Source organism: Lynx canadensis, chromosome C2 (genome assembly GCF_007474595.2).
Source record: "Lynx canadensis isolate LIC74 chromosome C2, mLynCan4.pri.v2, whole genome shotgun sequence".
NCBI lineage: Eukaryota > Metazoa > Chordata > Mammalia > Carnivora > Felidae > Lynx > Lynx canadensis.
Window position 1 is genome coordinate 11,230,540 of NC_044311.2, and position 21,412 is coordinate 11,251,951.

Consider the following 21,412-nt stretch of genomic DNA (forward strand, 5'->3'; position numbering starts at 1 on the left):
AATTTCAGGCCCTTACTCCATGAACGATGGTATGTTTTGGAAAATGTGTTTCAGATTCCAAATATTTCTTTTCAATGGCCTGTGCACTAAAATGCAGGGCCAGCTTGTAGTTCTGACTTAAAAAAGAAACGTATTATGCAATTCAGGGAGGAAAGGACTCCTTTGGGGATTTGTGAAGTTTTCTCACAGCAGACGGATACCAATTTCATGTTCTGAGTTGAGAAAAGAAATGGAGACAGGGGAAGGGACCACTTTTATGTTTACATGCCTTTTTGTGTTCTACTAGGATGCATTGTCAGAGCTAAAAACAGTTAGTTAGTTTGTTCGTTAGTTTATCTGAGAGAGAGGGAGAAGAGAGAATCTCAAGTAGGCTCAGTGCAGTCAGGGCAGAGCCCGATGTGGGGCTCGAATTCATGAACCATGAGATAGACCATGACCTGAACTGGAATCAAGAGTCAGATGCTTAACCGACTGGACCAACCAGACGCCCCTGAAAACTTTATTGAGAATCAGCTTTTATATAGAAATCTAGAAATTCCCATAATGGGAAAATACCCACCCATTTTAGGTGTTGCTCTGTGACATCAGTGGTCCTCACCTAGGTGAGTGGAGGCTCCTGTGCCCTGCAGATGTGAGGGACAGGTGTCACAATGGTTGCTTCCCTAGCCTTAGCAGAAAGCCTTTATAAACATCAGAGTGACTGCCCCACAAAAGCAAGTTTTTTGTTTATATCCGTTTATTTTTTTTTAATTTTTTTTTTTAATTTTTTTTTCAACGTTTATTTATTTTTGGGACAGAGAGAGACAGAGCATGAATGGGGGAGGGGCAGAGAGAGAGGGAGACACAGAATCGGAAACAGGCTCCAGGCTCTGAGCCATCAGCCCAGAGCCCGACACGGGGCTCGAACTCACGGACCGCGAGATCGTGACCTGGCTGAAGTCGGACGCTTAACCGACTGCGCCACCCAGGCGCCCCTGTTTATATCCGTTTAGAACACAGATTCCTTGAAGAGGCAGTCAGTAGAATATAAAGTACAAAAATCATAATAAAGGCCACGAGGGGCGCCTGGCCGGCTCAGTTAGTGGAGCATGTGACTTTTGATCTCAGCATCTTGGGTTCAAGCCCCACTTTGGGCATGGAGATTACTTAAATTTTTTTTTTTTTTTTATAGAGTAATAAAGACAGTGAGGGATCCTGTTTTAGACAATTTGGCTGTTGAGAGGAGTAAAAAGTTTGGGAGAGTCCCAAGGGTGTTTTGGGGAGGTAAGGTTAATGATTACATTTCTAGGATAATAGGAGTAAAGCTAAAATTTCCTCCTTCTCTTGAGTATGTTGGCATAGAGTAGATGTCACTTTAAGCTCCTGTCTTTTTTTTTTTAAGTTTTTTTGTTTGTTTATATTTGAGAGACAGAGTGCAAGTGGGGGAGGGGCAGAGAGAAAGAGAGAGAGTGGGAGACACAGAGTCAGAAGCAGGCTCCAGCCTCTGAGCTGTCAGCACAGAGCCTGACGTGGGACTTGAACTCACGAACCGCGAGATCATGACCTGAGCCAAAGTCAGGTGCTTAATGGACTGAGCCACCCAGGCGCCACTAAGCTGCTGTCCTTGATGAGGGGTGGCAGGATGCCTCTCTAGGATGTGGCAGGGCAGTCTGAAACCCATCCCCTTCGCCGGCTGCCATGGGGGGATGTGGGCAGTGTTAGTAGTAATGGTTGGAGTCATTTCCTGCTGAAAATGTCAGAATCAGATGAGATCACATATTTTCAGTGTTCAGCCTAATGCCTAGCACATAGTAGGTGCTCAGTGGTAAATCAGCCCTTACTCCCATTGTTCTTTGGCAGTCCCTGTCCCTGGATATAAATGTCTTGAGAAACCCCCAAGAATGTGTTGCTGTGCCATCCTCAAGAGACACTCATTCCTCAAGAGACACTCATTTCTCCTTTGTTAGTCTTTCAAAAGAGCAGCCTCGGTCTAAATGAGTGTAAATACATCTGTATGGTGAGGCTTGATTTACAAAGGACTTTCATGAACAACTTCTTCAAATACAGCTGCTTCTGGTGTAACTAATTTAATAATCATCAAGGCAGTCGTGTTGCTGGTCTTGGCTGGGTTCTCTTGGAATAAGTCCTAAAACCAGCCAGCCAGTTGGCCGTGTGGGCCCAGGTCACTGGGCATCTGTGAGGTGCGGATGCCCAGGTGGGCTGATTTTCACAGCATACCCCAGGCTTGCCCACCAGAGGAAGTTTGGGGTGTCGAGAAATAAAGGAAATCTCAGTGGGTTGTTTTAGTTTCCTGTTGCTGCTGTAACAAATCGCCATAAATTTAGCGGCTTAAATGACACAAATTTGTAATCTCACAGTTCTGTAGGTTGGAAGTCTAAAATTAAGATGTTGGCAGGACTTCATTCCTTTCTGGAGGCTCTAGGCGAGAGTCCATTTCCTTGGCTTTTCCAAAGCTTCTAGAGTCTGCCCTCTTTGGCTCGTGGTCCCTATCTCTCTCTTATGGGCCAAGAACGTTGCTTCTCCTTGACTTTCCATAGTCATGTCTACCTCTGGCTTCCTCTTCTGTGTCCCTCTTCCACTGTTAAAGACCCTTCTGGTTATATTGGGCCCGCCCAGATAGCCCAAGATAAATCTCCCTACTTTAAGCTCAGCTGACTAGCAACCTCAATACCCTTACTGCCATATAACCTAAAATCACCATCCTGGGGATCAGGACTTGGCTGTCTTTGGGCCATTCATCATCCTACCGCAGCAAGTAAGTTGGTAGGCACTCACCGAGTACATTAGGTATATCACGGACCTCAACCTGAGCTCCCATCGCTGGCTTGAAATAGAGCAAATCGTTCAATTGCTCCCTCTGAGGAAACCAGTCAGCTCAGCTGGCTGTGCTATTAGGAGAAGAGTCCTTGGCTTTGCTTTTTGTACACAGCGAAACCTTTTCAGCCTTGCTTCCGGCCGGTCTGCCACTGTCCCTCACCCCTTCACCGACTCCTACTGCCTTCCAGGGGCCTCAGAATGACACCAGACGTGGAACGGTGAAGTCACCTCTGACAGTTTTTATACAGTTCTTAGCCAGGCAGTGGAAGGAGGACGACTTTAAAAAAAATGACTGTGACCCCACTTCATTGTTGCATAAAAAATACAGCCGAGGCCCTGTAGGAAGTCAGCAATAAAAGTCCCCTCCTTCAACTCCTTTTCAACTCCTCCTTCCGAGGCCGCCTCCTGCAGGGGGCTGCTGTCTCTCTTCTGTGGAGTTTGTTTGCACAGCAAACCTAGGTATACGTTCTTTTAGAAATTTTTACGACGGCGAAATGGCCCCGTAGATAACGTATACAGGTAAAGTGGCTTTTTAATTGAACAGTACATCTTCAATATGTTCTCATGTCAGTGCATAGATTGTTTGAATTCCTTTCAACAGCTGCAGAGGAGTCAACTCTAGGATTGTATCACGATTCGCGGGGACCCTGAGCCTTATTTAACCAGACCTTAGGAGAGACGTTTAGGTTGTCTGGTTTTTCTTTTACAGGTAGTGTTCTGCTCATATTTTGCACACTTATGCAACTATGTCTCATGTAGGGGAAGTGTCTGGCAGTGGAATTTAAGTGGAATTCAGTCAACAAATGTGGGAATTAAACATTTTGCTAAGTATTACCAAATTGCCCCCTAAGACGGAGCCAAATTTATAATCTCACAGCAGCATGTGAGGGCTGCTATTTTCCTGTCTTTTTGCCATCAGAAATGAATACCAAGTGCCTTTTTTCTCGCCAGTTTTTATTTTCATTTAAGTTTTATTTTTGATATTTATCTTTAAGTGAGCTGTATGCCCAGCGTGGGGCTCGAACTCACACCCAATGATCAAGAGTCACATGCTCCATTGACTGGGCCGGCCAGGTGTTCCTCCAGTTTTTAATTTTGGGAGAAAAATGGTGTCTTGTTTTATTTCTGTTTTTATAATTATGGATGAAATTGAGGATGTTTCACGCATCAGCCATCGGTGTTTCTCTTGTTTTAAGTGTCTCGTTCATAGCATTTGCACATTTTTCAATTCATGTGGACTTTTGAATTAATATTTTCCAAGCATTCCTTTCATATAAAGCCAATTCTTCATAATGTGGGGCAAGTATTTTGTCCACATCTTGGGTGCACTTCAGCGATAGGAAGAAATAGCAATTATGATTAGAGTCGCCACTATAGAATCTTTTCCCATGAAGGATTCCTTCTCTTGAATCAGCTTGAGAGTCAGACTCTCATCCTTTTGTAAGTTAGCATTAGTGTCAAATGAAGCCCCAGATTGTATGTGTTGCTGTCCAGGAACACCACCGGGATGAGCCAGTATGTTGCTCTGGGTTTGTGTTGGCTGATTTATAGGGAGGTACAGCAACTATGGGAATATCCATGAGCCAAGATAGATGCTTGTCCTTCTTGAACACGTCCTCTGGCAAGAACCAGGCGGTCCTCTCACGGAGAGCATCAGCTACACGGAGCCCTTGTTAGCCCTCCCCTCCCCTTCCTTTCTCCCTGGTCCTACCTGTTGCTCTGAAGCAAATGGCTAAATGTGTAAGGACTCATTTGACAGTGGTTCTGATTGGGACCCTCCGTTTTCACCCAGGGTCTGATGTCGGTTTTTAAGGCAGTTTTATGTGGAATACTTCTCAAGTTGGAAAAGACATTTCTCAAAAAGAAATGTCAGAAGTTAATTTTTTTTTCTAAAGATCTTAGATTATGGATGACATGATAAAATAAAGTTACCAGTTAAATGTCAATTTCAAGCAAAATCTCACATACCATGGGTTATTTTTATTTTACTGTTTTTTTAAAGTTTATTCATTTGAGAGAGAGGGAGCGTGTGTGAGCAGGGAAGGGGCAGAGAGAGAGAGAGAGAGAGAGAGAGAATGAATCTCAAGTAGGGGCCACACTGTCAGTGCTGAGCCCACCATGGGCTCGATCCCATGAACCGTGAGATCATGACCTGAGCCAAAATCAAGAGTAGGATGCTTAACTGACTGAGCCACGCAGGCGCCCCACGGTGGGTTATTTTTAAACTTGCATGAGGGGTGTTTGTTTCGTGATCATGCCGTACGAATGGGGTGAAGACTTAAGTGTACAAGGGTAGAATATTTGTCAAAACATTTACCCAAGTGACAAAACCTATGTTCGAGAACCCTCATAGGGTTATGTTGTGCTGGAGAGATGGAAACTCTGTGCATCAGAGTGATCTTAAAAAAAAGAAAAAAAACAAAACGAAAACAGGAACTGAGTATTGAGAAGCCTGTAGGTCCTCCCTGAGTACGTTTACACCTTAAAATTCACTGTCTTCTTTTTGTGCTAATTATGATAACCCACAGTTCTGATCATTAATAGTGCTCACCCCATGTGTTCATGGTCCCCCACATGTGTTCATGGTCCCCCAGGAAGACTACAGCTGTCTCACAAATTTCCCCTTGAAGTTTCCACCGAACGAAGCATTTGAAAATGGGGCACAGCAGAGTGTGATAATGTGAGAATTTTTAAAGTAGGAGACATAGTAAGCCTCATTTGGATTTTATGGCAGTGGAATAATAGGGAAAAAAAAAAAATGAACCGTTAACGATTACCCTCTTAGATCCTAAGTATCAATTCACATTTGAATGCAAGCACAGAGAAACCTTCTTTGAATATCCTCTGTCACAGTGGCTAAGAGAAACGGACATACACAGTGCAAATTAAAAAGCAGAGAAAACGCCTGCTATTTGAGCCCAAAGGTATCGAGTGGAATTTTAGAGATCGTAGCTCTAACAGCGCCTTGTTGGTGCTTCCTCATCGTAGAATTAAGAGCTGTGGTGGTTTTGCTTTGTTTTGTTTTTTCCTACAAAACATTAGAGCCTGTTTCTCCCAGATGCTTTTCTGTCCGTTAATATTTACAAAAACCAGGATATAGTGGAAATATATCAGAACTCTTCTTAAGCAGAGTAAAAAGTCTCAAGTTGCCCGAGCTTTGTGGTGTTTCTAAAATTCCTGGCTCATCGGCTCCTTTGAGAGCCGGGTAATAATAATCCAGAAATTACCTTTTGAAGTGAAAGGGCATAGATCTGCTGGGTTTTAGATCCTTGAAGCCTGGGATGTAACCGTGTACTCCCGGCACGCAGGAAATCCTCGGCGAGTGTGTGTTCTGTGTGGCCTGGAGAGAGCATTATCTGCAGCGGAGTCCTTAATGCACTTAGCGTCTTTCCATTATTCATGACACGGTCCCTTTTTGCCTGCAAAGAACAGTAGATGCCTCTTGCTCTTAATGACTTGTAAATCAAGACTATTCTGTGGTTTGCTGTGCCGCTGGCTCTTTCCAGTGTTCTTTGTGTTACCGTAGCCTTCCAAAATTGCCGCTGGAAAGAGTCAGTCGGGAATTTCTCAACGAGAGGCATCGATGCTTCAAATGGACAGACGAAGTGGAAAGTCACAACGAAAGGACCGCCCTCTTCCAATCCAAGTTTATGGCTTTCCATTTCCATTTTAGGGCTGTCACGTGAAATGTCCCGAACCTGGCCTCCTGTTGAGAAACACACTTTGTTTCTTCAGCTAGCGCCTACACGAGTGTTTGAGAACAGGTGTCCACTTGTCCGTGTTTGGATCGCCTGGCGTTTAAGCCAGTGCGGTGTCCACACTAGGCGCTCGGGATCCGGTGTGGAGGGTCGGGGGTGGGGGGCAGGAGTACGTCTTCTACCAGTCTTCGTGTGCCTGCTGCCTTTCTCTGGTGCTCCTCTCAACCCCCGTGGCCTTCGGTGGTTAGAGCCGCGCTTCTCAAATGCTAGAGCGCATCAGAAGCGCCTGGAGGGCTGGGCAGAACACAGGTTCTGTGGCGGGTGTGGGGGAGGAACTGGGAGGTCATTCAGTGGGCATAGGGGTTCGGTTTGGGAGGATGAGAAAGTTCTAGAAAGCTGTTGGACAACAGTGTGAATGCGGTTGACAGCCCTGTACGCTTAAAAAAAAAGTTAAGATGGCGAGGGTAGAAAGTGATATATTTGTCATAACTCGTGGAATTATACACTAAGGTCTCTATGTTGCACCGTGTATAAATTCTATTTCAACTAAAAAATGAAAGCAAAAAAGCCCCAACCCACACAGATCTGGGCTGCTTGTCCCCGGAGTTTGAGTCCATAAGTCTGGGATGGGTCCCTAGACTTGGTTACCTTTTTTTTTTTTTTTTTTTTTTCATTTCTTTTTTTTTTTTTTTATCTGAAATTTATTGTCAATAGTCTTTGCCGTCAAGCTCACAGTGACGCTGAGCCTGCAGGTCTGGGGACACACCTTACGTAGGCCTGACGCAGGGCTCCTCCCACGGTGGCTCTGCATACCCTCGGTGATTTGCATCTTTTTTTTTTTTTTTTTTCTGTCCCCATCAGGAGTTGCGGCCCATAACCGGGCGTAACTTGTGGCATAAGCAAGGCCATCCTAGCAATTAGCGGCGTCAGGTGGAGAGTCTGAGAGCATCCCTAACGTGGTGCCATCGACCTGAGTTTCATTGTGTTTACTTTCTGAATAAAGGTATCTACCGTCCGCAGAAGCAGAAGAGATCCGTCACCCAGCACAAAGCGTAAATCAATAATAATGTAAACCGTGGATACAGAAAGTCAGAATTCTTGATGTGCATCCATGGTTACGACAGAAACAGATCATAGGTAGTAGAATTCCTTTCTTTGAGTTTTTAGGTACAGAGTAATTCTATTGCTATTGGTTACCCCCAATGCATCATTCCTTCAACATTTTATTTCTGAGGTGACAGCGTTTGTAAGATTGTTCTTTTGTGCTTCCTTAGGAATTTTGGATTTTCAAAACGACCTCTTCTCACTGAGCTTTATTTTTTTTTTTTTATTTGTTAAAAAACTCCCATTTTATTTTATTTTATTTATTTTTTTTTATGAAATTTATTGACAAATTGGTTTCCATACAACACCCAGTGCTCATCCCAAAAGGTGCCCTCCTCAATACCCATCACCCACCCTCCCCTCCCTCCCACCCCCCATCAATCACTGAGCTTTAGATTACCAGGAAGTTAAGGAAAGATAGGGCTGGCAGTGGCCTGTGAGTGGCCTTGGCAAAACTTACCCATGGGGTTTGAGAGGAGGGAGGGATTGTTCCCGACCCAGGGTCATGGGAGGCTGTGTCCTGGCATGGGGCTATTTTTGCAGAGAAGTAACAAATGGTAGAGGAAAACGAACTGGGAGAGCATTAAAGGTGGAGAGCAGTCCTGTCCCATACAACATGCAGCGATGGGACGTTTGTATGCTGACCAATAAGGTAACCACTAGCCACATGTGGCCAGTGAGAACCTAAAGTGTGGCTAGTGCCTTTAGGGAACTGAATTTTAAATTTTTATTTATCTATCTATCATCTGTCTAGTTTTTAATGCTTATTTGTTTTTGAGAGAGAGACAGAGACCGAGCATGGACAGGGGAGGGGCAGAGAGAGAGGGAGACCCAGAATCGGAAGCAGCCTCCAGGCTTGAGCTGTCAGCACAGAGCCCGAGGCGGGGCTCGAACTCACGAACCGTGAGATCATGGACCTGAGCTGACGTCAGACGCTCAACCGACTGAGCCACCCAGACGCCCCTAAATTTTATGTATTTATTTTTAATTGATTTACCCAGCTACGCGTGGCTGGTGGCTACCACACTGGGCATGTAAGTCTAGAGGACGGAGTGAGGGTGCTGTCAGCTATAGGCTGGAGAGAGTTCAGGGTGGGGAGCAGGAGGGGAAGGGAGAAAGGGGGCAGGTTGAGGAGAGCCTTAAATGTTGGGCTGACCGGATCGTTCCTCTGGGCAGTGGGACAGCTCTGAAGACTTTTGAGCAGAGAAGAAGGTATTTGGGGAAGAACGTGCGAGTGGCTCAATACAAGGCGAAGCGTGAGAGGAGTTTGGAACAGAAGGAGAATCTGCAGAGTGTCAGGATCCCATAGTTACGTGCCTAGGGCCTCGAGTGCGATGGCAGAGTGAGGACAGGACGGATGTGTAGACCAGGGGGCCGTCTGGGTGGTGGGGCGCTGGGAGGTGTCTGTGCACCTGCAGGCCTCACGTCTGGATGGGCAAGGAGGACGGTGAGCCACACGGAGTCAGGATGCTGGTGGGGCCCTTGTAAGGCGTCTGTTGGATCTGAGAGGAGGGAAGGTAAGATGATAAAAGCTTTCTCCCCCGTGAATGCTACCTGCCTGAATGAGCCTCCTTAGCTGGTTTATGTTGCCCATGGCTTACTAAAACGATTCCATCTGCAGGCACTTCTGGCCAGTCACGTTTTGCTTCTGGTTCTACCTGCTCCCTTCGGTGCTCCCTTCGGTGCTCACCTGCCTGCCACCATCGTTCTGCTTCCCCTGGGATTCCTGGGCCCCTGCGATAGCTCACTGTTGGATCCCACAAATGGGAACCCCAAACCAAACCGCTGTCTGCCCAGCAAGGGGACTAAGCCCATTTCTGTATTCCTCTACCGTGCCTCACAGAGAGCCTGACGTGCCCGTTTACGGAACGAAGGACACGGACGTTTACGGAATGAAGGAGGGACCCTTCCTGGAGGCTGTAGGAGAGATCCATTTCCTTGCCCTTTCTGGCTTCTAGGGGCTGCCTGCTTTCTTTGGCTTGTGGCCCGTTCCTCTGTCTTCAAAGCTGGCAGCTGCTCTCTCCCTGACCACACTTCCCCAGGCCACGCCGCCTTCTGACCACAGCCAGGGAAGAGTCGCCAGCTTTCGGGATTCCTGTCATTATACTGGATCCATTTGGACAACGCAGGACTCTCTTGTCTCAAGGACCTCAATCACCTCTGTGTAGGCCTATTTTTTGTCACAGCAGGTGACAAGATTCACAGGTCCCAGGACTAGGATTTGGACCTCTCGGGGACACTGTTTTTCCGCCACAGACAGCTCAGGGAGAGACGGTGGGCAGGCAGTGGATGCACGAAGCCGGAGTTCAGGGCGAAGGCTGAGCTTGAGACAGACATTTAGAGGCCATCAGTGAATAAATGGTTGAAAGGCGTGGCGTCAGGTGGGCTCTTCGAGGGAAGGAGTCCAGCGATAAGTCCAAAGCCATCTGCCACCCGGCCTCGGCCAAACTGCCCCGGCCAGCATGCCGCTCCTTCTGGTGGAATGTCCCCTCCTTCCTCCGGCTGCCCCAAGCGCTGCTCTTTGGTGACGCTCATCTCAGAGTCTGCCTTGCTGGTCACCCAGGCCACGGCCTTCCTTCTGCCCTCGTTGTGTCTGACTTTGAATGATGCGTCCTTTTATTTATACGTTTATTCTAATTTTTTAGGTAACAGCTTTATGAGATATAATTGACATCCCATGCCATTCACTCATTTAAAATGTTCCATTCCATGGGTTTGGGTTTTTTTTTTTCCAGGTAAGTCCACGTTAGAACATTTTCATCACCCCCAAAAGAAACCCCATACTTCTTTAGCTGTCACCCTTATTCTACCCCTCCTTCTAGTCCCTTCCAACCACTAGCCTGCTTTCTGTCTCCGTACATCCGCCTGTTCCTGTAAGTGGAACCATGTAATATGTGATCTTTTGTGACTGGCTGCCCTTTTCATTTTGTTATTATTTTTCAAGTTCATGTATTTTGAGAGAGAGAGAATCCCAAGCAGGCTCCACTCTGCCAGTGCAGATCCTGACACGGAGCTCGATCCCACGACCTGTGAGATCGTGACCTGAGCTGAAATCAAGAGTCCGACACTTAACCCACGGAGCCACTCAGGCACACCTGTCCTTTTTACTTTAAATCTGGATTTTGTCCTTGCACGCTCAAGTTGTCCCCGTTTTTCTTGTTTTGTTCATTCATTAAAAAAAAAAAAATTTTTATTGAGCACCTTTTATAAAAACCAACCCTTGTTTTGAGACTCTAGAAATGAAAGGCCAAAGTAGACAGGAGTTCTAACGGCAGACTGTCGTGAAGGAGTTTCGATGAGGCTAAGCTGACGAGCACAGGGCCACTCCGTCCCACCCCTCAGTTCCTAGCTGATGTTACTGATCGATCACGGCGTTCTTTCTCCCGGAGCCTAGAGGTGGCTTCTAGGTCCACATCAACCTGGAGCTCTAAGTAGCCGGTCCAGATAATCCGTGTTCCTCTACTGAAAGAGATTGGACTTCCCAGTTCCAGCGGGAAAGCAGATGCGCAGTCGCAGAAACCCAGTCGGGGCGTGCCAAATCGGGTGCCTCCAGGGTGCCGAGGAGCTCCTCGTTAGGACGGAGGGGGCCACGTCTGCCCCCTGTGAAGTGTGGCTGAACTGAGTTTCAGAGGATGAGATGGAACTTAGAGGTTCCACCCAGGGCCAGGGGAGAAAAAGATCCATGACCTCCTCCAGCGGGTCACCGGCTGGTCAAATGCGGAGACCAGGTCTTCAGCATCCTGTATCTTTAGTAGCTGATGTGGGCGTTGGAGGCATTTCGGGGGATGGTAACTCTTGCAGCCCTCGTGCCTGTTCGCCATTCAGCCCGCCTAGAGGAGGCCTTCTGTGTCTTAAACCGTTGCTTTTCCTCACGCCAGAGCCTAGAGATGCTAGAGTGGCTCTCGGAGGGGTTTTGTCCCTCCCTTTCCTGGGCCTTCTAGAGAACTTGGGTGGCTCCTGCGTGTGCCTCTCTGTGACCCTTGCCGCTTCGTATTTGTCTCCTGTGGCTCCCGGACCCGCATGTGATTTGTTCTGGAATTTCTGTGACTCCCTTACTGGTGCGGCCCTAGATCCCGGAAGTAATGCTCCCTCACGGCCAGGGCCGCGGACCGTGCGGGGGACCCAGACCTTGACGGCCCCGGAGCCCTCCGTGTCCTCATTGTGGGGGGGCTGACCTACCACGGGAGCCCGTCCAGCATCACACAGCTTCTGAGGGATGGCGAGGGGGACGCGGGTGCCGTGGCAGTGGCTTCTAGATCCCCGCGCCCACGGGTGCCGCCGGGCCCCCGTGGGAGAGCCGCAGGCTCCCGAGCGCAGTGCTTGCTTACTGGGCATTTCGCCTGGGCCCCGCTCTGGGCTCAGCGCTTTCTGTGCTTTGTCTTCTGTAGGCCCCTCGGCAGTCGCCTGAGGTGTGGGGAGTTCCGCCTCCATCTCAGAGATGAGCTGGAGCCTGACAGGCGGAAGGTAGCGGATTCAGGATTCTCATCCAGGCCAGCGCTCCGGCTTCGCTGCGGCGATTCCGTCCTCTGTTTTCGTGCCCTCCCTCTTCTCCTCCTTGAGACTCTGACCCCAGTGCTCACAAGCCTCCTGCGAACTTGAGAGTGTGGCGTGTGCTGCTCGCGGGCCTAGGGCCACGGTGACCGGTGCCCCGCACCCTGGCATAGCTTCGTTTTTAGGGAGTCTTGGCGAGCTCTCGGCTGGGCCGCCGATCCCGTGCCGGGTTGGCTTGCGCAGCGCTCGGCTTTTGCCGACCGACGTAGTGTCATAACGCACGGGACGCAGCGCTCGGCTCTTGGGCGTTCTCGTCACGTGTGTGCCCTTCCCTCTGTTCCTGGTGGCCGCGGATGCTGGAGGGGCTGAGGCGCGGATTGTGGCCTCCGGACGCCTGCTTTGTCATTGGCACGCTTGCTTCCCAGGTCCCCAAGCTGCAAGATCGTCGCCTCCCCCTTCGCTGCCGCTGCCGCTTCCTTCCCTGCCTTGGACTCAAGGTTTTCTTTGCTCCTTCTCAGTTCCTTTCTTTCTTGCTTTCGTTGAAAAACGGTTTCTGAGCAGCTCTGTGGAATGAGAAAAGGCCTGATGTTATTTGCTGTGAACGCCTCTCGCAGATATTTTTTGAAAGAACACCTGTCGCATCCTCTTGGCGTAACTGTGCCTGATTATCTTGGCTGATGACGAATGCCCCCTACTCCCTCCCCTCCCCAGAAGTGACTTCCTTCTACCTTCCAGGGTGTCTTTTCTTTAAAATGAACCTTTCTGCAGGTTGGCCCCTTTGCTCAGGAAGAGCGTCTGTCCTTCCAGTCTGTGCGAGCCAAGTGTGGTAAATGTGTGTGTATGTGTGGTTAGAGCAAGAAAGCCAGCGCATCCACTGGGAGGCAGCAGAAGGATTGTGATGTCAGTGGCAACCAACTCAGCGTCTCGAAAATGGCCGCGGGGACAAGCCCGCTGTGTGGACATGCTTGTGCTTGACGCTGTCAAGGATTAGAGCCAACTCCTCCACTGGGTTACCCCCCGCACAGTGGCCTCATTGTACCTACCTCCAAATGGCAAGATAAGGTCCCCAGATACGGTGGTGGCCTGCGAGGCACAGTTGGTCACCTAGCTTTGGACGTGGCTCCACAAAGAAGGCAGTACACGGGAGGAGGCTTCAGTAGCCGCCCTGCGTCAGGGCCACGGGGCGTCAGCTGCACAAGACATCACCTGAAGACATGTGTCTGACATCACGCCGTTTGGTATGACTTCTGACAGAGGAGAGCATCTTTCCGTTCACCCGGGAGACCCTCCGCTCAGCGAAGATGGCCTACTTTGGGGGACTTGGAAACAGGCACAAGAGAGACTCTTCTGGGGAAGAAATCCCACCTGTGCTAAGTGCGGGAAGGACAGTAGGTCATCAGGAACAGCCGTTTTACATTCATATGACACAACTTTATGTGTGTGTGTGTCCTCAGGGGAAATAGTTTTTCCAAGCGTGTGATACAGTGAGTGCCTTGCACTTGAGAGTCATGTGATAAAAATGTCTTACTGGGGAATGAGGGAGAAAAACGCCAAGTGAAATTTGCTGGACTGCTGGCCATCTTTGTATGCCCCATGCTATGCTAATGCTATTCTATTGACTTGTGTAGGAAGTTGGACTGGGTCTTCAGAAACAGCTGTGCCAGTGTTCGTGACCTTGGCTATTAGATGGGGCTCCTTGGGATATAAAATTTTTATGAATGTGAAGATAAACAATGAGGATCAAGTAATGATTGTGATAATTTGGTTAAATCTGCTATAAATATTGGAGTGAAAAAAATGACTAGAGATAAATGGGACTTAATGCTTGGTTTTATGGATTCCATACAGGTCGTCAACAACGGTAACACCGTTATCATCAGAACAAAAAAATTGTTTCAGTAGTTGGTCCTGGGCACTTGTACCTCTTAGACACTCCGAACTCCTTGCTTGTCTTTTAATATTCGCTGTGTTTATTTGTCGCCTTTCTCTGTCTTCCATTTACCACTTCTTCCAATCTCTCTGAACCCCCCCTCAGCCTCTATCCATGTTTCGACTTGACATTCCCTATTTTTTCTAGAACCTCTCATTTTCTAGCAAACCAATGTCTGTTGACTCCTATCTGTAAAGTAAGCAAATGTGTGTTTGTCCTGGTAGCCATTATTGCATGTTACTGCATGTTCTGTGTAGTAGCAGAAGCGAGAAATAAGTCATGTAGGGGGACACCTTGTTGCCCGGTTGCTCCTTTGTGCTGCTGCTGCTGCTGCTGCTGTATATCATAAGGTTTCTCTCGTTTGAGGGTGGATATCTGAGGGTGGTGCTTTGGGTCTTCTCCCCCACCGTCCAGCTTTCTGTGACCCTCAGAATATCAGATGTTCTTTTTGACACGGCTGGGTTTCCCCATTTTCGCCATAAAGACGATATCGGGACAATGTTTGGTTCTTACCATTCAATACCAAGGTTCTTGGGTCTGACTCAGCTTACCCTGTGCCTAGGCAACAGTGTGGGGGGAGAGATGCCAGCCTCTCAAAATGTTGGGCTGCAACATGCTTGCTGATGGAATAGAATTTGATGTCGTTGTCTAGCTGCCTGTATTTTCTGTCCTTGGTCGGGTAGACTTTTAGGAGAGCTGCAGATCACTTGAACTCAGTGGGTATGTTTTCTGATGAAGATATTCTTTACTTAAGAATACCTGTTCTAGGGCACTCATTTGGGCGACAGAGGGCAGCAGGTGCCCATCTCAACCTTTGTTACAGTAGAGCCCACCTACCTGCATGTGGGCGATCTAAGGGCTGTAGCGTGGCCTTGATCCACGTTCAAGAGTAAACAGTCGTCTTTAAAGGTCGAATAATGTAGCCACCTAGGCTTCTCTCATAATGCCTCAAATCTAAGGATTCAGCCCTTTGCATTAAGACACTAGGTTATTAGACATTTACAAATAAAGAGGATGTTAGTAAATCAAACTACTCAAGTTGGCCTCAGCTCTCTGAGAGCCAGTTAAGCAAGGAGGAGAGATTGTCGTGAAGAAAGAGGGCTGGGTTGCATGCACTTTGTCTGAGGAAGGGGAGCAGGTACAGGTGTGGGGGTGGAGTGAGACCCGTGGCAGGGAAATGAATGGGCCTCGAACATAAATGTCTGTTTCATGGTTTTTCCTGGCACTGACTCAAAATGTAGTTCAGTTACATATGTGTATTGAATAAAATAGATTGGAATTTCCGTCTTGCTTGGAACTTGCATTTGTATTGCAGAATTAAGAGGTTGGGTACGAAGGCGAGGCGGAAGCAGAGTTCTGTGTTCCCTTCTGCCCTGGTGTCCCCCTGGAGGAGGCTTGTTCAACCCACGTCAAGCTAACCCAAGTCACGATTTTGCTTCTGGCGTTGGCCCTTGGCCGCCGCCTCACGGATGTGTTGCCCGTTGCCAGATGAGAAGCGGAGGTCTGTGGTGACAAGGCTGCAGATCCTGTGGCTGTCTCTGACTGGAACGCGTCCCATCCTGAGAGTTCATCTCTCTCATGGGGACTGAGGCCCCTCGTTCCTTGAGAGGCCTGAGGTCAGCCCAGGGGCAGATCCTCTCCCGAGAATCCAAGGAGAACGTGGGCCGTCTCTCTCTCTCGAGAAGATGTCCAGATACACAATTTTTGTATCAAATATCAAAGGTAGCGGTAGATGTTTTTAGGAATGTCCAAAATGCCCAGATTAAGAACCTTTGCTCTGGGGCACAAGTCCCTTTGCAGCCACCGAGGAGTGTCCCCGAACCCCAGCCTGCTGCCAGGAAGCTTTTTCCTGTCTGTCACATTTACTCGTCCTTCCCTCTATTTGCTAATAGATACGAGTCACTTCATTTTTGTAGCATCATATGCCCTGAGGTGCTCATGTGGTAGAAATATTGACTCATTATTTTTGTTTTTATTGAAAGCCTCATTTTTCCAAAGCCTGCTTCTCCTTAAGACATATTCTGATTCCATTTTATCTTCAGGTTGGCATACGTTTTTATGGCTGGGCTGGCTCATTTGCAAAGATCTCTGGGGGATGGCAGGATGTGACGATTGTTCTTGCTCAGTCTTAGGAACTTTCTCAGCATTTATAAAACCATGGCCCGGGTCAGTTGTTCTTCTGAGACTGAGAAACACTGGATTTCACAGCAGACAGAATTGACAAACTCTTGACCCCAAAGGGGAAGAAGTCTTTTAGCCTTTAAAATGCCAGTGAAGCCCTGTTCTTCCAATTCTGCATTTCTTGGTGGTGCCCGTTGACAGTGGCTGCTTTGTGGATGCTGGCAGATTTGTATGTACATTGCCAGCCGACCTCTTTCCAACAGGGTTGACCAGTCGGATACTCCTACCTTCTCTCCTCGTGCCTCCATTTTGGACCCAGCAGAGGGTGGTCTCCCCTTTCTGCAAAACACTGCGTTCCATTGTGGGTAGAATCGGGGCCTTCTTTCCTCTAAGATGTTCATGAACAACATGATAAATGTTGGTGGTAAAAAAAAAAAAAAAAAAAAACACCTTTTTTTTTGTTGTTGAAAAATTTTTTTGATGTTTATTTTTAAGAGAGAGAATGTGAGTGGGTTGGGGCAGAGAGAGAGGGAGGCACAGAATCCGAAGCAGGCTGCAGGCTCCGAGCTGCCGGCACAGAACCTGACCCAGGGCTCGAACTCACAAGCCGTGAGATCGTGACCTGAGCCGAAGTCGGACGCTCAACCGACGGAGCCACCCAGGCGCCTCCTTTTTTTTTTTTTTCTTAAACCCTGATTATTCACTCGAGTTTGAGTGGGAGAGGGTTTTGCAAATCCTACCGTAAGAAAACAGGCATATTCCCAGGAGTTCTGGGAGAGAAAACTATGGCTGGGTCCTCGGTTAAGCTTAGGCAGTTGGGTGAGGATCCAAGAAAATGATGTGTGTCAGACTCCTCGTGGCTTTTCTCCCCTTGGCAGGACTCGAGGGCCCCCACGAGCTCTGGCCTCCATTCCCCCCGGAGTGAGTCCGCTTCTGGGGCTCCTGCACCAGCCTTAATTCTCTCTCCCATAGCCAGTGTCTCTGTGAGAGGCATCACCAGCCACAGAGGAAATGTCCTGTGGATTGAAGTAGGAGGAGCTGGAGAGGTTTGTGCGCACACTGATGCACGTACTTAGTATCTCGTGGCAGGATCTCGTGGAAAGATTTCCTGGCTGCCGGAAGTCGGGGACAAGCTGGGTCTAATTTCCGAGCATGGCAGGCAGCAGGAGGGCGTGTGGTCCCGGGTCGTCTCTGAACGCGGTGCACCGGGTGCGGCGCATCGCGTGGGGAGGATGGAGCTTTCCCTGTGCTGGTGTGTGCACAAATGGGACATCACACTTTCAGAGGAAGGGATCATCCTTTGCCTCATCAAGCTTCTGACAGCCCCACTTGAGCAAATGATTTGTGCGGACTGCGTTCAGTACCGCGTTCAATTCCAAGCAGGAGCGATTGCGCTCGAGATGCAGCTACCTCTCCTGTTGAGACGTTTAAGGGCTTTGCATGCCGCCGTCCCCGCTTCCCCCAGAGGGTGCATGCTGGTAGCTTGATTTGGTTTTGATTGTCCTTTTTCCTCCCAAATCAAGATGCCCGGGGCGCTGTCCTCTTCTCCTCCAGGCGCCCCTGCATTGAGGGGAAATCTGCTCATAACTTACCACTGCCCACCAGGTCACCACGAAGGAAGTAGCGACCGCAGCACCTTTGCCATGGGGAGGGATGGCGTCTGGGCTCTCTGACTTCAGTGGCGTCTGATTGGAACCGTAGACTCCCAGCGCAATGAGACAGGCCTACGTTTCAAAACTGAAATCCAGAGGAGGGAGAACGAAGAGTCAGGAGGGGCAGGCTGGTGGGAGGGTGGCCCTGCTCTTCCTGGCCTTTCAGCCATTCTGGTTCAGCGGCCTTGGCAGCGGCCGGCACGGAGGCACAGCAGATGGGTGTCCAGGAGGTGAAGCTAGAGGAGAGGCGGGGTGGCCTCCGGAGCCCCTCCTTCTCCGACTTCCCAGCGTTAGGAGCAGGGCAGCCCAGTCCCCGCCGACTTCATCTGGCTAGTCCTTTCTGGAGCAGGATGGGGGGCGGGGCCCCCAGTTACTTCAGCATGTTCCCAGCAAAACAATTTTCCAGGGACGTCAAACAACACGCGTTGCGATGAGACTGGAGAACAAGGCACACGGTGGAGGAAAACGCACCTCTTCTTGGCGGGGGGAGAGCCTACCGCCGTGGGCTTCATTCAGGTCTCCCCCGTGGTCTCTCCAGAATTGGGGGTGTTCAGAGGTGACTGAGAATAACTTGAGAAGTATGTCTGTAGAAAAATGTCTGTTTCAATGGGAAAATGTTCAAATGCCTACCCCAGGGGAGAAGAGCATCGTGTTTTCTCCGTGGAGTGTCGGTAAGGAATGGCCAGCACGTGTAGGTCAGGCGGGTCAGTTACAGCCACCTCGATCTCTATAAGATAACCTTTGGGTGTTGGAAGTGCCTTTAGATAAAAGGAGAGGGGCCTAATGGAGTTGCTAAATCATTACTTTTTGCAGAGACGTATGGGCAAGCCTGTGTCTATTTATATTAAATACCTTGAGCTGCCGCATTTGTGTCTACTAAGTGTATTGGCCTGACCTGTCATCGGTAATTAGAAACAATTGTGTAATGTGTTTGCAGAGTGCATCGGCTTATGTATGGACAAGCAGTGTAAGAACACAGGTAAATGTGGAAAGGGGAATTAAGCTTACCTCTTTCAATAGAATTCCAAGGACAACTGTCCATTATAGCCAGAGGTCTTGATGTCTGGGACTTGGAAAATGTGGCGCTCAGCCCTCTTGCACGTTCCGCTCGCCACTTGCCTGTTTCCTACGCAATTTGAAAAATCGGAATCCAGCAATGGAATGAATGAACTTGCATTGAGGAAAAGCAGGGTCTGTTGGAGAGCACAAATGTGAGCATTGTAAAATTTCGGTGTTTCTCCTTAAATTTTTATTTTTGTCACCCTTCCTGAATTAATGCCAGCTCTGAGACTTTTTTCTTTTCTTTTTTTTTTTTTTCCCCACACTTGCCGCAGCGATATTAAGTGATGTGAGTAGAAACAGTCTCAGAGTAAATTTTCTCGTCACTAAGGTAATTTCAGTCAATTCCAGGAGCATCTGCCTTTCGCTTATGAAACAGAAAAGTTTACATTAGATATAAGGTGTTCTGGGTTGTGCAAGTTAATTGAATATCGTTTGGGAATAGTCCAGGTAAGGGAGCTCAGACCCATGTAGCTTCTTGAGCAGAAAACTTTTGTTGTTGTTGTTGGGTGAGGTCCTTAGGTCGGAAAGTTTACGGATAGGGCGCACGGTGGGGAAAATGAACGGGCGTGCGGTGGGCGGCCTCGCCCAAACGGCCCGCACCCCCGGAAAGGGTCCCTCTGTCGCCCCATGTGGCTAACAGCACTGGTTCACAGAGAAACTCTTTCTGGGGCAGGGTTGGGCTCCTTCTGTCGTTGCTGAGCCTGTGGGTCCCTGTGCTGTGCTTCTGACTTCTGCTGGACCAGCTGGTGATTTGTATCGATGATCTTGTTTTAGCCAAACTCGGGCCCTGAACTGGTTTTGTCCGAAGATGAGGACAGTGACACTGAAGACAAAGAAGAGACAGAACTGGGTGCCATGGAGGATCAGCGTAGTATAATTCTTCATCTCATTTCACAGCTCAAACTGGGAATGGATCTGACCAAGGTAGGTTGGCGCGTCCCACTGGGTCTGCGGCCAGTGGCTTGGGTTCTGTCTTCCCTCACCCCGCCCCCCCCACCCCCCGCCAAAGCCTTCCCTGCTCTCATTCTCTTCGCCGTGGTGAGATTGGGAAAACAGAGCGGGGGAAAAGGCCAGAAAGGCACTCGGGCGCAGGTATCCCGGTTATGATGCGAAAGGATGTGTTGTTTTACGTCAGTACTCATCTCAGAGTGTGAGCCTGGCATTTGACTCCCTGGAGAAGCTGCTGCTTCAGCAGGGCAGGGAGAGCACGAGAGGACGCACAGGAGTTGGTAGGGAAACTTCAACGTAGGACTTCTTGGTTTCCTGCTGTGTTCCAGAAAAAATTAAAGGTGTAGAGACAGATGCGGCCTGTTGGCCACAGACAGAACGGCAGGGGGAAGGAAAATGGCGGACCCAGGGGTGAGGCCACTGTGCGCCTGGCCGCAGCCTGCCGCCAGCTGGCGTTAGCTTTGACAGCTAGTCCCCAACGGCAACCTTGTTGGGGATTCAGATCCCACGGTCCACCTGCAGAGAAACAGACCTGCCGTTTGGCAGAAGGGCAGCTGACTCTCCCTGGTGCTGTGCTCGGCCAGGATTCTTCCTGAGGGACGGCGTCAGGAGAACCCAGTGTCCTGATTACTGATGGTTGAGGTGATGAGCCCATAGAGATCCTCCCTCGCCCTGAGCGGGAGCTTCCTTCTGGAGGCAAGCAGGGAAAGCATGTTGTACGTGGCTGAAGGGTTGTACGGTGGCATAGGGCCGGGGTGCCCAGCTGGTTGCATTTCTAGCCAGATACTGAATCCCGTTGCCTCCCTGGAAGCGTGTGGTGAGATGAGAGGGAGTGAGCAGGGCTGTAGAGGGACAGCTACTGGGAAGAGACCCGTGGTGGGCTGGGGAATGGAGGTTCTAGAACCTGAAGGCCAGCCAGACGAATGTGGACATACCGGAGAGGGTCAACACCACTGAAGGCATCGCCCAGGGAAGCCGCCTTGAGGGTAGTTGGTTTGTTTGGCTGTCACGAATGGTCTGGATTCCAGAGAATGGGGTGGGGGGGGGGTGAGGGGGGTGGGGGGGGAGATTCTTTGACGAGGAAGATGACAAGATGCAGAGGAGTTGGGAGCTTCAAAGATGACAGAAAAGCCTTTTCTGCACAGTGTTTTTCTGTGTTTGAATGTGAGTGTGTCTGATATTCTGGGGAAAAGTGGCACTTTAAACAAAACAGTGGCTTCACACTGGGGAGGCCTGACCTCAGAAGGTTCCCTGCCTTGGCCGCTCTCCGCCCTCTTCTTCGATCTGCCCGTCAAGCTGTGAGGACCTGTTCTGCATTATCCTGCCTGATTCCCTGCATTTCAGCCTTGTAGCTCTAGAATGCTCCTGCCCTTTTTACTAGAGGGATCATTTAAATGCTTGCCTTTTAAAAAGCTACTGCTTTTATTCTTGTGGATTCATAGACACTTGAGCAGAGCTTGAGTTAAGATCTGGTGGAAGGAATGTGGGTAATTACACCGGTATGATCTAAAACCACATTTCCAAACTGTGGGTCGTGGCCCATTTAGTCGGTTATAAAACCAATGTAGAGGGTCAGATGATCACTTCTA

General features: G+C 49.1%; 1 protein-coding gene across 1 annotated transcript in view; it reads left to right on the forward strand.

The window, feature by feature from the left end:
• Positions 1 to 21,412, forward strand: part of OSBPL10 (oxysterol binding protein like 10) — a 312,708-nt gene that overhangs the window by 256,765 nt on the left and 34,531 nt on the right. Inside the window, exon 7 of the mRNA XM_030329413.1 lies at positions 19,650 to 19,799. Coding sequence (XP_030185273.1) covers positions 19,650 to 19,799 — 150 coding nt within the window. The remainder of the gene's footprint in view (positions 1 to 19,649; positions 19,800 to 21,412) is intronic.